The 17,483-nt window shown below is 43.6% G+C and overlaps 1 protein-coding gene across 2 annotated transcripts in view; it reads right to left on the reverse strand.

Moving 5' to 3' along the window:
• TEP1 (telomerase associated protein 1) overlaps positions 1-17,483 on the reverse strand; it is a 73,284-nt gene that overhangs the window by 16,458 nt on the left and 39,343 nt on the right. For both annotated transcript variants that reach the window (XM_075212728.1, XM_075212721.1), the window contains exons 24-36: positions 17,247-17,450; positions 16,309-16,472; positions 7,678-7,831; positions 7,220-7,399; positions 6,274-6,366; positions 5,987-6,119; positions 5,756-5,909; positions 5,396-5,532; positions 2,798-2,886; positions 2,599-2,713; positions 2,069-2,354; positions 853-970; positions 317-441 (exon numbers count right to left, since the gene is read on the reverse strand). In XM_075212728.1, the coding sequence (XP_075068829.1) occupies positions 317-441; positions 853-970; positions 2,069-2,354; positions 2,599-2,713; positions 2,798-2,886; positions 5,396-5,532; positions 5,756-5,909; positions 5,987-6,119; positions 6,274-6,366; positions 7,220-7,399; positions 7,678-7,831; positions 16,309-16,472; positions 17,247-17,450 (1,952 nt within the window). The remainder of the gene's footprint in view (positions 1-316; positions 442-852; positions 971-2,068; positions 2,355-2,598; positions 2,714-2,797; positions 2,887-5,395; positions 5,533-5,755; positions 5,910-5,986; positions 6,120-6,273; positions 6,367-7,219; positions 7,400-7,677; positions 7,832-16,308; positions 16,473-17,246; positions 17,451-17,483) is intronic.

The raw sequence follows: 17,483 nt of genomic DNA on the forward strand, positions 1-17,483 counted from the left end.
GTAGAAGCCAGTCACAGTCACCAGGAAAGTAGCTACACACACACACACACACACACACACACACACACACACACAACCCTGATGTAAGCAGTTCCAGGTGCCAGTAGAGGAGCCTGGTGGTGGCAGCAACTATTCTCCTAAGCCCACCCTGTCCCACCAAAAAGGGAAAGAGTCATTTAATAATAGGTAAATGACTAATTATTTCAAAGGGTTGTTGTCAACACTGAAACACGTAATAAATAGTGCAATGGTTGTAACGTATGCTGTGCCTACACTCAATGTATTCAGAAAAGATTAAGATCTCCAAGCTGCTTACCGGTACCCATCAGCTATGTTCCAGATTTCGAGTGTTCCGTCATATGAACCAACACAGAGTAAAGCATCAGAAATTAATGTACAGGAAGAGACTCCATCGCAACCAGTGTGCAGCATTCTGACTTCCTGCAACAAGATGCATTGACACCGGCACATGAAGTCTAAACATATATAGATAGGTGACAAAACCAGTATTAAGAAAAAAAAGTTAATATTTCCGATGCGATTCAAATTAAGCCAACTTGAAACTCTGTTATAAAAACCTTTGTTTAACATTTGAAAGGGTTGGATGGGAGGATTGCGTGGACACATCTAGTATTAATAAAGCAAAGAAACTCAAATAAATATAATACTATATGATCCCATTAGTTCATAAATTACTTTTTCTACATTAAAAATGGAATTCAATATGTTACATTAGGTTAAGAACCTTTCTCTGTTTGGCATAACCCCACAGATGTGTATGGGTTTCAGTAAACATATTTGATTATTACAGTCTTATGTACAGGTAACAGTCTCAAAAATAAACGTAGTTACCTCCCCACTGTCTGTATGGAGAATATGCAAGGAGCCATCACTGGTGCCCACCACTGCCAAGTCTCCCTTAGAACTCAGGCCAACACATCCCGGAACAGAAGGGACATCCAGTGATTTGCTGTGAGAGAGAAGAAGATACTTAAGAGAAGTGCAGCACGGTGGCTAAGTGGTTAGCACTCCTGCCTCACAGCTCTGGGGTCATGAGTTCAATTCCCGACCATGGCCTTATCTGTGTGGAGTTTGTATGTTCTCACCGTGTTTGCGTGGGTTTCCTCCGGGTGCTCCGGTTTCCTCCCACACGCCAAAAACATACTTGTAGGTTAATTGGCTGCTATCAAAATTGACCCTAGTCTCTCTCTCTGTCTGTCTGTGTGTTAGGGAATTTAGACTGTAAGCTCCAATGGGGCAAGGATTGATGTGAATGAGTTCTTTGTACAGAGCTGCGGAATCAGTGGCGCTATATAAATAAATGGTGATGATGATGAAGTGCTCTTTCCAGGAATAACAACAAAGTCATAAGAGAACTAACAAGCATTATGTTATTTTTACTCTTGTCTACTAACCCATCACGTGGATGTTTCTTTCCCATATATTGTCAATTCCTTTTCAAATAGAAAAACACTTCTTTAAACGAAGATTACATAATCTTAACAAATGCTAAATCTGGGACAATAGCCATTAAGAGGATGAACCTGACAACATTCATAACTGGAAAATCTGGACAAATAAGGTTGCACTCCTGGATCTGCCCTAATTATGACCATTTTGTACAAGACCTCACCTATTTCACTTTTTTGATATCCAAAACCACAAAAATCAGGATTGTGTGAATTTGAGCACAAATTTAGAAAGACGCAGAAAAAATTCAAAGTCCACCTTTATAAGTAATTACTTATAAACTATAGCAGTATATTTTATATAAAAACTCACTGTGTGTAAAATAACAATAATTCAGTAATAATCTTTAAATCTAGGTAAGATGCCATCTAGGCAGTAATCTCCCGTGACCAGGTCTCTGTCCATTATTGTATTAATCTGTATTCCTTGTGAATCATTACTGTACAGTGATACCAAATATGCAGACACAAAATAAATAAAAATAATGACATTCTTGGTAGTTTAAGAGATTGCTTAAGAAACAGAATTATGAAGCATACTATGATATTACCAATACCAGAGACACAGAGAAATAAAGATGCACCGTGTAACCTCTCACCTGGAGCAGGCATTTACGGAGTTTGGTTTATTGTTCCACGCTGTGATGAGCTGCCCTTCAGTACTTTCCCAGTCAGCCAAAATCTCTTGGGCCTGGCTGCATACTGGGGAACACTCAGGCTCATTCAGGGCCAGCTGATAAAACAGAGATGGATTCCGGGAGAGAATATGTAATGATCGCTCAATAAACTCCCTGAATACCCTTAATGGTGGTTCAGATGCCCGTTGATTAAACTCCTTCTGTTCCCAGGATGCAGGGGTCGATGAAATCTTATCGGACAGGGACGCTTAAATGCAAAAGCAGGGGTTAACAACCATCAAAACTTTAAAAGGATTTAAAACAGCCCAGATGGCGATTGCTATCCCAGCTCTATTTATAGTACATTATTTTCAAAAATAAATTTACATACTTGTGTATTATTATGTGCCACTCTTTTGTAACAGCTGTGTTTTCATTGTTCTATAAGCCCCATTATTTTCTATAAACATGTGCATTCTGGCTATGTATGGATTTTAATGGAAGGAACTCACCATAGCTGCTGTAAACATGGCACAGGTGTGGCAAAAGACCCAGGATAGCATGTGCCTGTAGAAAAGGAAGGTGTGCCAGGAGCCGTCCCAGAGTGGGTAACTGCATGCCACACAGCTGTCAAGTAGAAACCATGTGTTTAAATATTTACAGAAAAACCTGATTTTTCAATAACATTTTTTTCCACAAAGATGAGCATACCAGATGATGGGACAGCTCACTCAGACACTCAGCATGTAGAACAGGCGCAGAGTCTGGGTCTTCAGGGGAGGATACTGCCCAGAAGCGAGCTGGAGGAGAAAATAAAGAATACAAATGTGTGTCACTTTTAGAGGATTTTTATACTCACGATAAATCCGTTTCCCTGATTCCATCGGGGAGACACTGCTACCATGGGTTGTGTGAGGGGAGTGGAGTTTGTCACTTAACTAGTTAACTTGTTAATGTATCATGCTGACAAACCCCTCCCCTCTGCAACCCCCCTGTAGCCTCTTCAGTTTAAGTATAAAGCCCCAAGGAAGGGGAGTCAACCAACCAAAGACCAAACAGCAAAAGAGCATAAGGGAGGGAACGCAGTGTCCCCCAGATGGAATCAGAGAAACGGATTTATCGTGAGTATAACAATCCTCTTTTCTCTTTTATCTGGAGGACACTGCTACCATGGGGACGTTCTAAAGCAGCCGCCTTAAGAGAGGGACCGCTCTGACAACCCGGGACGTAGAGCACTACGGCCAAAACTGGCGTCTGTAAACGCAAATACACTGAATTGATAACATTTAGTAAAGGTACAGACTGACGATCAAGTGGCTTCTCTGCATAACTGGTCCGCTGAGGCCCCATTTCGCGCAGCCCAAGACGACCCTACAGAACAGGTAGAATGGGCAACAATACGATTTGGCACAGGTCAGTTAGCATTGATATAAGCCTGCCTAATAGTCGATGTAAGCCATCTAGCAATCGACTGCTTGGAGGCTGGCCATCCTCGTTTTGAAGAGTCAAATAAAATTAAAAATAAGGAATCCGTGCAGCAAATCTTTGATGTCCTATGGACATAGATTCGGAGAGCTCTGATCACATCCAGAAACTCCATAGAGCATGTTCCTGAAGATTGTGACTCCCCTGCGAATACCAGAACCACTATTTTTTGGTTAACATAAAAACTGGAAATCACTTTCGGCAGGAAAGTAGGAAATGTGTTGAGAACCACCCTATCATCGTGAAAGATGACAGAGCACCCAACTCGGAAACCCTACAAGCCGACACAATAGCTAGTAGAAACGCAACCTTTCATGTTAAGAACCATAATTCTGCAATATGTTATGGTTCAAAGGGAGGACCTTGAAGCATATTATGGACCAGGTTGAGATCCCAGGGGGCCGTGGGCGGAATATATGGAGGTTGGATATGAACAATGATGCAGACCAAGCCGCTTCTCCTGTAGGAGGGGCTTAAGAGGAGAGTACAGATGGATCTCCCGCCTGTCCTAAGACAATGGACTCGTTGGTCCCCGTGGTCCCACCTGTTATGAGGGAATCTATTGTTCCAGAGGTTGAAGGGAGTACCGCAGCAACCACCGGAATCTCTGCCGGAAAAGAAAGCAATTGTACTAATGTGGAAAACCCCTGCGTTAGAGCAGCCGCCCATGCTAGCGTTTCCGTTATTGGTGGTGAGTTAGTCTGGGCCTGCGTTACTAGGCTAACACCACCGCAGTCAGTACAAAGCACCCCTGGGTCCTGTTGTTTAATGGGTAATTTAATTTTACACTTGGAACAGGTTTAAAATTTTGCACAAGGTGCTTTACACGTGTCAGACATTTTATAAAGAACAGAGTCACAGCAATAAAATGCAATACAGCAATCACACAAGAAATAGACAGAAGATACTAACTAACCTTTGACAGAAGTCAAAAGCTAGTATCCCTATTAAGGTTATGTGTGTCAGACAAAATAAAGATCTATGCAGAAGTATTCTATATATTATGCTATTTGCATCAATTCATTTTTCTAATACACCTCTATCTATATTATAGTGAGTATAGAAAGTATTATAGTGGTACTTAGCCTTCCATAAGGCTAAGATGTCTGGAGCAGGAGAGGTCTGTCAGCAGTCTGCGTGTTCCCCTTAGAAATAGCTGCTACTTTTCCTGGGCAGTTGCTTTAGAACCCTGGGAGAGTCCAAAGTGTCTCTGCAGACGGGGGAGCTCTATTATCCTTAACTCTCCCCGTCCTGCACCTCTGCTGTCTGCCCCTCGTTTATATAGTACCGCCGCCAATGGCGAACTGCTGCTTCTTCAATAAGCAGTAATCGGCCAATCTTTATTACTGTAGCCGCTATACGTAATAGCCAAGTTCCCTCGCCCCCTCCTTTTCTGAGGAGGGGACCTGGTATAATCCAGGATGGCAGCCTCCTTCGCTATTGTTTACCAGCGCTCTCTACCACTTGTGGCAGCGCTGGTAATCGGGTAAGAATCAGTGTGACAGCGGCTTTAGAAGCCGCCAGTCAGCTGCCCCTTTCACTGAACGAGTGTGCGCTGTGATGGTAGGACAGAGCACACTTCTGAAAAGAAATGAAAAAAAAAAAATAAGTTAAATAAAACTGTTTAAACTAAAGAATTAAACCACCTAAAACTGAAGAGGTTACAGGGAGGGTTGCAGATGGGTCTGTCAGCATGATACATCAAGTTAACTAGTTAAGTGCCAAACTCCACTCCCATCACACAACCCATGGTAGCAGTGTCCCCCAGATAGGATGAAAGAGAAATGTGTTTTTATGGAGCCTTGGAAAGTGTCAGTTTCTCACCAGCCATGAGTAGATGCACAGGACGGGTAACCTCAGGTTTGATAAAATAACGCTTCTCCAAAGCCTCTCGCAAAAGACAACTAGAGAGATGCAGCCGCGGCTCAGTAGTCAAGTTATGACTCCAGAGACCAAGAACACTGTGAAAAGAAAAGGGAATCTGTAATTGAAAGGATTTTTAACTTCTCTACAGAGATTGGGGATTTACTGTGAATGATTTTAAACATCACAGAAATCATGACAAAAGAAAACAGTACACAATATGATCTAAAGTTGGTGCTTCTAGTTTCTATAGGAGAGAAAATGGGAAACAATATAGAGAGAGTAAAGTGGTCACAGAAAATAGAGCAGCAACCCTCTCACCTTCTTAGTCCGCTGAGGAGCAGAGAGAAAGTAGCCATGGGAAGATTTTCTGCACGAGTGGCTGCAGTCAGCATTTCATCCCAGCTCGCTGTGTACACAGACCTAATTTGCTGGAGGGAGCTCAGAATCCTGAGTAAGTCTCTCTCCCAAAGTCCTAAAAACAGGATACGGAAAAGTCATGAAAGCATCTGGTGGCACAGTATTAAACTTCAATGGAGGCTACGATCCTACCTTTCCGTGAGATGCAGATGGCAGTCAGAGCTATGGCCACATTGGTTGATCCATGTTCTTCCTCTAAGTTATCTAGTCTCTTCTGAATGAGAGGAGCAAGGGTGGCTGGCAGCTTCTGTATATCATCAGAGAGCTACAAAGGAAAATATTGGTTTATAGAGAGATTAAGCTATTATCCTTACCAGACCAAAGTAGCAGTAGAGGCCATATGGGTACAAAAGGCGAGTAAAAAAACGTAAAGGGGTTTCTGATATAAATAAACAAGAGAACATGAAGAGCTTACGGACCTTCTCAAAGACAGCGTTCGTGCGCAGTTCTTCACAGGCCAGAGTTAGATACAGAGGGTCACGTGTTCCCTTCTTAATCATCAGGAGTCGCATCTGGAGAAAAATGGACAGGAGATGTGATTACAGGATGTACGGTCCTTTGAATCTGCAGAGAAGCACCTTGTTCATGTCAAGTGTTTAGGTACAGTTATAAAGCAGTGCAAACTCTATCATGTATAAAGATTTAGCACAGAAAAAAAGGTAACAAAATACATGTAAAATGTAAAAGATGCAGGTACCGCATAGTTAAAATTAGCCAGGTTGCAACGATATACCAAAGCAAGCGTGCGTTTGTGACATTTAATGCTTACTTACAACATAAAAAGTTAAAAAAATGGTAATGTTTTCATTTGCACAAGTTGAGGTCAGTACAAGTAGAAGTGGTTTTATTTATTGCTACTCATTTCCCTCAGGAGTGTTACCTGGGCCTTGGGGCCGTGGGGCAGTGTTCCTTTCACTATGGCCTCCTCTTTATCCATGGTTTTAGAGATCAATAGCTTATAACTTTATTAATATTTGCTGTATTTGATGAGCACTGTTCGGTTATATTGTGATTTGTTTTATGTTATGTACTGTGTTTTTTCCATCAGATTGCTATTGTGTTATATAGATCTATGTATTGTTAAAATGAGTTACCTAAAAAGAATTTCTCTAATCAGTAGTGTTGCCATTTTTATAAATGTTCACAAGGCTGATAACTTGTCAGAGAGGGCGCAACAGATGCAAATGGCCTTCACAGGTTAAGAAGTTCAAAGTACTCAAAAGTGTCACTACATGGTATAAAAGGAGCAAAACTTTTTATATGAAGGAGGAGGAACACTAAATCTCCAAAATCTACAAGATTTAATAGGGCAATATGAGCTATACTAAGTGTGTAGGAATAAGTACATGATCACCATCATCAGACCTGGTTATTGAATGCAGACTCCTCCAACTTTTTTCCATACACTGCAAGCTTTCCTCTCACCAGCTCTGCCCGTTCACTTGGTTCCAGTCTCCCTAAGGAGATGAGTTGGACGTCCTTATAGTTGCTCAAAGAGCAACAGAGAGAGGAGCCCTCAGTCACACTTAAAACCAAGTTTACTCTCTGTAGAAGCAGAATGCAAATAATCTGTGAAACCCTGGACTATAGGAAAATGGAATGTTACAGGTACATAAGATTAGGATTGCACTTTACGCTTTATTAAATATAGTATATTATATTTCTATCACTGTTCTATATTGAATTTGTTTGTGGTTTGGAATTTAGCCTCAGTACAAAACATATTCAGAATAAGTTCTACATCCCCTGCTATTCAGACAACCCACACGACTAGTTCTTATTATGTCTGTATATAGAGAGTATGCACAAGAAACATCTAGTACCTGAGGGATGAACTTGGGGATCCAATCAGATGTGAGTTCCCCCGCTTGTCCACACAAGACGTCAGCCCCATCTATTAACAGAGTCAATGTTTCACTCCGCTTCAAAGAGCGAGAAGTTAACAGAAGAAGAGCTTGGAACTCAGCTAGAAGAGCCCTGTAGAAAGACAAATTGTGAAATAAAACATTTTTATAATTGATAACCAGGTGTTTTATTTTAAAGAAACAGGACCACCAAGCAGTCGAATCAAGATTTGTACACTCTTGTATCACACTATCCTCCTCTGGTGGAAATAATTGAGTGTAGGAGAGCATTATTAATTATACTAAACCATTGTGAAGAGATACTATGGTGCTATGAATGACATCCATCAAATGAATTGGAGTGTCAGAAGACTGAGATCAAGGATGAGCTCCACAAGGCACAGCAAAAAAAATCTAAGATCCAACATTGTGGAAAAATATAAGAAATTGTAGTAACAAGAAATAATGGATGTAAACATTGGATGACTATAATATTTGACTGGGAAAAGTGTCCTATGTGATATTTGTGGTCTGTTAATGAGCGATGCAAACAGCAATCATGTAGGATTGGTGTAAAATTAACAATTCAGTGAATCACTCTCTCAAGCAGAGGAAAATTTCCATAGGAGTCTCTAATGCATATTCCCTGTACTACATCACAGATCAAAGCACCATATTTTGGAAGTTGTGGAAGTAACATCCCATACTTTCCCACACAGCTGTATAGTTTTTATACCAGTATGACCCAAATGCATATAAAACATCAGGGTATTCCTAGGCTGGTATGGGTTTAGCAGAGAACGGAGTAGAAAAGGTGTGTGGAAAAAGAGGATTTATGTACTTACGTTAAATCCGTTTCTCTGATTCCATCTGGGGGACACTGCTTACCATGGGGTTGTGGAGGGGAGCTTGGGAGTTGGCACCTAACTAGTTAACTTTAGTACTGCTGACAAACCCCTCCCCTCTACAATCCCCCTGCCTCTTCCTGTCCAGTTAGTTTTAACAAGCCCAAGGATAAAAAGGGCAGTCACACAAGAGCACACAGAAGAATAACAGAAGGGAGGGATCGCAGTGTCCCCCAGACGGAATCAGAGAAACGGATTTAAATTAAGTACATAAATCCTCTTTTCTCTTTCATCCGGTCTGGGGGACACTGCTTACCATGGGGACATTCTAAAGCAGCCCCCTAAGGGTGGGACTACTCTGAAAATCCTGCTCGTAAAGCACTACGAGCGAAATCTGCATCAGCTGATGCAAAAACATTAAACTGATAAAATTTTGTAAAGGTGTGGACAGAGGACCAGGTGGCTGCCCTGCAAAGCTGGTCTGCAGAAGCTCCATTTCTTGCTGCCCACGAAGCCCCTACCGATCTGGTGGAATGGGCTGTAAGTCTCTCCGGCACAGGACGGTTAGCCTTTATATAAGCTTGCCTGATGGTAGACGTAATCCATCTAGCGATGGATTGTTTTGAGGCTGGCCAGCCTCTCTTATTAGCGTCATAAAGGACAAACAGAGAGTCAGTCCATCTAATCTGGGAAGTTCTTTTAACATAAATGCGGAAAGCCCTAACCACATCTAACTTTTCCATCGATTGTTGATCCGCATGAGAAGTGGATGAGAAAACAGGAACTACTATTTCCTGGTTTAGATGGAAAGCCGAAACTACCTTTGGAACAAAGGAAGGAAGGGTTCTTAACACCGCTCTGTCCTCGTGGAAAACCAAATAAGGTTCCCGACAGGACAGTTCTCCTAATTCAGAAACTCTATGAGCAGAAGCAATAGCCAGAAGAAAGAGGACCTTCCAGGTCAACCACTTTAAATCTGCCCTGCTCAATGGCTCGAAGGGAGGCCCCTTGAGCATGTCCAGAACCAAGTTGAGATCCCATGGAGCTGTAGGAGGGACATAAGGAGGCTGTATATGCAGAACTCCCTTGAAAAAGGTCCTAATATCTGGTAAATCAGCTAATTTCGTATGAAAAAATACTGAAAGAGCTGAAACCTGAACCTTTAGGGAGCCTAATCTAAGGCCTGCTTCTAGGTCATCCTGAAGGAAAGCTAACAAGCGAGGGAGACGAAAGGAGGACGAGTGGCATGTCCTATTTTCGCACCAGCTAATGTAGGCCTTCCAAATCCGGTGATAGATGCGAGATGAAGCTGGTTTCCTAGCTCACATCATTGTTTGTATTACACTGGAAGAAAAACCTCTAGTCCTCCAGAGGCTGGCCTCAACAGCCATGCCGTTAAACTGAGCTGAGGTAAATTCTGGTGATGGAATGGACCTTGAAGAAGAATGTCGACTCGATACGGAAGGCGGAATCCCGGACCTTCCGCCATAGATATTATTTCTGCGAACCACACTCGCCGTGGCCAAAAGGGAGCTACTAGAATTACTGGCAGAGAGCCCTGCCGTACTCGTCTGAGGACGCGAGGAAGCAAGGAAGCATGGGGATCGGAGGAAACAGGTATCCCATCCTGAATTCCCATGACATCGTCATGACGTCCACTGCCACCGCTAAAGGATCTCTTACCCTTGCGCAGAACCTGTGAACCTTTCTGTTGTGGCTGGAGGCCATGAGATCTATGTCTGGAAGACCCCACCTGTGGACCAGAGATTGGAAGACTTCCGGGGTGTAGTGACCACTCCCCCGGCATCATTTGGTTTCGACTTAGATAGTCCGCCTCCCAGTTTTCTATTCCTGGAATGAAAACTGCTGATATTGCCGGAACATATAGCTCTGCCCAAACCAATATTTGGGCTGCGATATCCATCGCTGCTGCGCTCCTGGTTCCCCCTTGTCTGTTGACATATGCCACGGCCGTGGCATTGTCGGACTGGATTCTGACCGGGTGGCCCTGAAGAAGGGACTGTGCTCCCCGGAGGGCCAAAAGAATGGCCTTCAATTCCAATACATTTATTGGGAGAGCAGACTCCTGAACCGACCACCGTCCCTGGAGCCGGAGGTGCAGGATTACCGCCCCCCAACCTTTCAAGCTGGCATCTGTCGTGGCTATAATCCACGACCATGGTGCGAAAGATCTGCCCACATTCAAGTGATCCTGGCACAGCCACCACTGAAGAGATTTTCTCGCCCTCTGAGATAGAGAGATCTTTTGAAGTTCCAGGTGTAGGTGTGATCCTGACCACTTCGACAATAGGTCCCACTGGAAACATCGAGAATGGGCTCGACCGAAGGGAATGGTCTCGAAGGAGGCCACCATCTTTCCGAGTAGCCTCATGCACAAGTGCATTGAGGGTTTGGGGGAAGACAGAATCTGAGTAGTAACCTTTTGAATAGAGGTGACCTTCTCTACTGGGAGAAATATCCTTTGCTTGCTGGTGTCCATAATGAGTCCCAGGAACACCATGCGCTGACATGGAACCAACTGGGATTTCCTTGAATTGATCAGCCATCCGTGGCCCCTTAGGACCGCCTGGGTGAGGGATAGGTGATAGCCTAGGCAACTCTCTGTGGAAGCCTTGATGAGTAGGTCGTCCAAATAAGGAACGACCTGAACACCCTGCAGGTGAAGACATGCTGCCATTACCGACATAATCTTTGTGAAAACCCTTGGCGCTGTTGAGAGGCCAAAGGGGAGGGCCCGAAACTGATAATGACCTGATCCCACCGAAAATCTGAGAAGGGACTGATGGTGGATCCAAATGGGAATGTGGAGATATGCGTCCTTTATATCTATGGACGCTATGAACTGATCTTTCTCTAGGCCGTTTATTACAGACCTTAGAGATTCCATCCGAAATTTGTCCACCCTTAAGTGAACATTGAGGCCCTTTAGGTTGAGGATGGGACGAAAGGAGCCGTCCGGCTTCGGGACTAGGAACAGGTTGGAATAAAAACCTCTTCCCTTCTGGCAATCTGGAACCCTGCAGATGACCTTCTGAACCAGAAGAGAAGCTACACAATCCTGTATAGCCTGTCTTCTTAATGGATCTCGGGGAATGGGAGTCTGGAAGCAACGGCGTGGAGCCGGTCCCAGAAGGTCTATTTTGTACCCTTCTGAAATAATCCCCCGAATCCAAGGGTCTTGGGAAGACGCTGCCCACTGTTCGTAAAACAGAGACAGACGTCCCCCCACTGGCGCCCCCTGCAATACAGGGTGGTCGTCAGGACGCAGGCTTCTCCTGGGTCTTAGGGGCCTGGCGCTTAGATGAAAACGAGGACCTCCCCCTGGTAGAGGAGCCTCGGGAATAGGATTGCCTGCCTCTAAAGGACTGTCCCCTATGGGAAGAGGCCCCACGAAAGGGCTGACGAAAAGAGCTGCCCCTCTGGGCGCGGCTCCTGTTAGCATATACTGGCAAGGAAGTGCCTTTGCCCCCCGTTGCCTGAGAAATAAGGGTATCTAATTCCGGGCCGAACAAACCTGCTGCCGAAAAACCTTTTTGATTCCGCATCACCTTCCCAGGATTTCAGCCAAAGCGTCCTCCTAGCTGAAATGGAGGCCGCCTGAATGGAAGAGGAAACCGCCGCTGAGTTCTGGGCCGCCTCATAAAGATACCCTGAAGCCTCCTTTAAGTGCAAGGCTAGGGGAAGGAATTTGGAGTCCTGTAAGGCCTCTGCCAGCTGGTCTGCCCATGCCTCCATGGCTCTAGCCACCCAGGCTGAGGCAAATGTGGGTCTGAAGGCAGAACCCGCAGCCGCAAATATGGATTTGAGCTGGGATTCAACCTTGCGGTCATTGGCGTCCGGAAGGGACACTGAACCAGGGGCTGGAAGTAAAGTATGTTTTGCCAAGCGAGCAATAGGGATATCCACCTTGGGAATACTTTCCCAGCGAACCACTTCTTCTTCCTGTAAGGGATACAGGGAAGAGAACCTCTTGGGAATAGAAAATCTTTTATCAGGTTGTTTCCAAGCCCCTTCAGCAATATCTCGAAGTTCTGCGGAAGGGGGAAAACGGCTGGCCTTCCTCTTGGCCTTTTTAAAGAGACTTCTGTCTCTGGGAGTAATATCTTCCGGCTCTGGGAGATCCAACGCCTGTCTGACCGCTAAAACCAAATCGTTAACAAATTGGCCTTTAGAAATTTCTCCCTGCTCTGAGGAATGACCCTGGTCAGTATCCGAATAAATTTCCCCTTCTTCCTCAGACTCCTCCTCAGAGTCTGAGAGGACCAAGAGGGGATTAACAGATCTAGGTCTCTTTCTTTTAGCAGGCGGGGTGTTAGAGGAGTCAAGCAACTGGTTAAGCTTGTCCAAACCTCTTACAATAGCTGTAGACCATGCCGGATCGGTTGGAACCGGGGCTGGGTCAGTCTGTAATGATGAAGGTCCCGGCAAACTCAAAGCACTAGAACCTGAGGAAGCCGGGAGGTCTGACTGCGTACTAGCATTACTAGCCACAGAAGTCGCCACAGTAGTCAGCAACTGGTTAGATTGAAACACCATCTGAGCTAAAGAGCTAACCGACTGTGTCAGGGAGGTAACCCAGGCCGGTTCCACCGACGGTGGGACTGAAACCTGCTGGGTCTGTGCAGTGGAAGCCTCTGTTTCGCATGCCGTGCAGAGCGCCAACGGGTCCCTCTGAGCGCACTGTAATTTTACATTACATTTAGAACATGTGAAATATTTTGCCATAGGGCCCTTTCCCTTATCTGTCATATTTATAAAGGAAGGCACACCGAGCACACAGACTAAATAAAAATCTAGCTGAAAATACAGATAGATAGCAGAGAGAGAGAGAGAGAGAGTAAAGTATGTAATGAACAGAGAAAATACCAAGTAATCAACTGATATATTTTTAAAAGTTGTACTTGAAAATTGTAAACACCATAAATATCTATGGCTAGTAGGAGACTATAGTGTAAACCTGCTAGCCCAGTATTACAACATCAGGTATGTGTGTAATTTAAGGTGATACTTAGCCCAAGGGCCACCAAGGGGAGAAGTCCGACAGCAGTCCTGTGCTTTCTCCTCAGCTCTGTTCCTCTTCCCGGGCTTCTGCTGGCGCCAGAAGACTTGGGAAAGACCATCTCTCTCTCTGTAGGGAGGGGGGAACTCTATGTTTTAGCTCCCCCTCCTTCCGTTTTGCCGCTATTTTTTTTTTTTTAAAAAAAAAACAAAACTTGCTTCCAAACGTGGCAGAGTAGTGGAGACCGTTAGGAGAGAGGTCTCCACAGCGGAGATATCCGACGTCCGCAGCGGAGATATCCGACGCCCCCCTCCTATGTATGAGGGGGGAATCTTGGTATAGCCTCCTCTCCTTCAGCGCTGCTGCCGACATCCAAGATGGCCGCCACCGTTTATACTATCCGATAACCGGCGCTCTATGCCTGTAATGGCAGCGCCGGTTAACGGGGAGGCTGGAGGAGTGCAGCGGTCCTTGAGACCGCTTGTCACTCCTTTCAAATCAGGCACCCTCTTCACTTGCTTCCTTGTACTTCTTGGTCCCTGTCAGTGAGAGCCGCTGGCTCTCAGCTGACAGGGGAATGCCTGCGCTGCCAAGCTGTGAGTGTGTTCTCTATAGTAGAACACACTCCAGCACTGCCACCTGTAAAAAAGTAAAAAATAAAAGAAAAAAAAATAAAATTTCTTAAATTTACCCTAAGTACTAAAAAATGCTGCCCAAACTCCAGGGCACCTAAAAAAAACTGGACAGGAAGAGGCAGGGGGATTGTAGAGGGGAGGGGTTTGTCAGCAGTACTAAAGTTAACTAGTTCGGTGCCAACTCCCAAGCTCCCCTCCACAACCCCATGGTAAGCAGTGTCCCCCAGACCGGATGAAAGAGAAAAAGGAATTTTTGTACTTGTATTAAATCCTTTTCTCAAACTCTATTGGGGGACACTGGAACCATGGGGTATTCGAGGTGCATGCAGGAGCTTGGTCACTTAAAGAAATTCTATCTTTAAGGGTCATAATCAATTAGGATTTGCGGCCACACGGGTCCCAGTACTGCAATATCGTGAATATTTGAGGGGGCGTGCACAGAAATCCGCAATGTTACAGTACCATAATTGCACTTTACAAGCGCAGCCGCGATTACACGTGGCTGCGAATCCTAATTGAATATCCCCCTAAGAAATTCTAACTCCGCTCCTCCGCCTCTATATCCCCGGGCTGAGGGTTATTCAATTATTTTCCTAGCATACTCACAGGAGAGAGAGATTGAAAGGTAAATAAGAGGGTGAGGAGGTAGTGAGAGAGAGAGAAATTTAAAGACCTATCCAGGTAAATTTTTTAGCACCCTAACAACACCTAGAGAGAGAAATGAATCATCTACATCAAAAGGAGCAACGTAGACCTAACTTAGGAATAACTACGGGGTAAATATAACAAGCTGCGAGTTTGAAAAGTGAAGATGTTGCCTATAGTAACCAGATTCTAGCTATCGTTTTGTAGAATGTACTGAATAAATAACTAGAATCTGATTGGTTGCTAAAGGCAACGTCTCCACTTTCAAACCCGCCAGAAACTCGCAGCTTGATACATTTACCTCTACATCTTGATTCAGGTGGAACTTAACACAGCTCTATCTTTGTGAAAAGGCATATATGGAGATCTACAAAACAGAGCCCCCCTAACCCTAACTCAGTGATCCTGCTTTCCACATAATCAAAAGGGTTCAATTGGATTCTGTTTTAAAGCAGACAAGACAAAATTAAGATCTCCTGGACCAATTGGAGGAAATATATGGAGGCTTAACATGTAGGACTTCTTCCTTTGAAAGAAGAGTTGAAATTTGAACTTTTAAGAAGCTCTCCAAATAATCGGGAAAATTTAAAGGACAAGTAGAAAATAATTTCTCTTCACACCAAGAGATGTAGATATTCCAAATTCTATGGAAATTCTTAACCGAAATTGTTTTTCTACCCTTTAGCACAGTTTCCATCACACAGAAATGAAAACAGAAAAGCCTTTAGCTTTAAGAACCATGGTTTTAAGCCCCACTGGTAAAGCCAGCCGAGGTAAATCCTGCTGAAGGTACAGTCCTTGACTTAGCAATTCCTGCCAGAGTGGAAGACGCCACAACGTGCCAGTTGTCATCTTTAGAATCTCAGTGTTCCAAGACCTTCTTGGCCAATCAGGAGCTACAAGAATTGCATAAACACTTCCCCTTTTCAATTTTTTTTAGAACTTTTGGTAGCATAGCCACTGGATCAAAGGGGTAAACCAGTCGAAAGTTGCACAGAACCAATTTAGTGTCACTAGAGAAGCCTATGGGTCTCTTGTTCTTGAACATTACCAGTCAGATATGAGATTTCAACAATAATTTATATACAAGCATCATTTATTTAACTTTACTTCATTTCATGTGATTTTAGCGCTTATACTCATACCTAGCTGGATTTAATCATCCACCTAATATATGAGGTAATGGAGATGGTCTAACACAGGCAGTTACAACACGATTGAGATTGTTAACATAGGACTACACAGAAGACATTAATTTATATCCTGGGTCAATATAAAAACAGATGCACAAAATTTTAACAATTTGCTGCTGTCTCTCCCATAGCACTCTCACATATTTTAAAAATATTTTGCTTTTAACTATTTTGACAGTTGGTGTGCCTCTCATAGGTAGTATTCTTTTTCTTTTCACTTGCATATAGATTGTGAACTGGTAAAGTCCAGGCAAAACCCTGGATTCACAGACCTGTATGAGGTAAGGTTGCAGAACTCTCTTTGCAGACGCCGGCTTAGTTGTTTGCAAACACGGGTAAGCATGGTCTCTGCTTCTTTTGCACTTGTAGTGGCCCCAGTAAAGTGATAGATGACAGAGGATGAAGATATACTTCTCAGTTCTTTCACAAGGTCTGCCTGCAAGGGATAGACATAAAAACTACATGTTAAATATGTGATGATCTCATTGAGTCGGGAATTAATGTGACAGATCAAGGTGGATCAGTGGAAATAAATGATATAATTTCAGACATTTGATATAGTATGGCCAAGTCAATGAATTCTGAAACCGAAAATCCTTGGATTTGACTGAAAGATTGTGGGATGGATAAAGGTTCTGGTTAACACTTGGTTGTAATGAGCTATCAGTAGCAGAAACAGAGAGGTCATTTTATGAGTCACTGGTAAGCTCACAATAAGTAGTATGTACATTTCTGGAGGCCTACATAACAAAACTTATCAGGAAAGACTTCAAGAACTGAACATGTACAGGTTAGAGAAGAGAAGGGACAGAGGTGATATGATACAAACATTCAATGTATACCAAAGGTACCGGTATTTTTAAACAAACATAGGAAAGCACTATTTTTAAAAATAAGAGGTTTTCTAGAATAAGGGGACACACATTCAAATTAGAGGAAGAGAGTTCAAAGGCGACATAAAGCAGAACTTTTTTTTTTTAATTGAGAGATTGATGGATCCATGGAACAGTCTCAGCAGTTGTGGTGAGGGCTACTACAGTAAAATAATTAAAGAATGTGTAGGACGCACATATGGATATTTGTAAGAAAATAAAAAAAAAGGGCTGACTATATGGACTGTAGGCCCAAACTAACTCTTCTGGTGATCTCACTAATCCCAAATGTATCCAATAACATGCGAGTTAATGAGCCACGAGCAACATAAACGTACCACAAAGACCGTTTTCCCTTCACTTGGCTCTCCAACCAGAAGAAACAATTGCCCAATTGCTGTTGATGTCTTTCTTTTCTCCAGAATTTGCGCACACACGTTGTTGACTAGCTTCTTTCTGGCAAAAGAATGTCGCTCATGCCACTCTTGAAAGCCCTCCTGTGCAAGCTGATCTTCATCATCTTCAGATGCATTCAATCTCTCCTAAGAGAGGACAGTGGGATAAGCATAGACTTG

Source organism: Mixophyes fleayi, chromosome 1 (assembly GCF_038048845.1).
Source record: "Mixophyes fleayi isolate aMixFle1 chromosome 1, aMixFle1.hap1, whole genome shotgun sequence".
NCBI classification, from domain to species: domain Eukaryota; kingdom Metazoa; phylum Chordata; class Amphibia; order Anura; family Limnodynastidae; genus Mixophyes; species Mixophyes fleayi.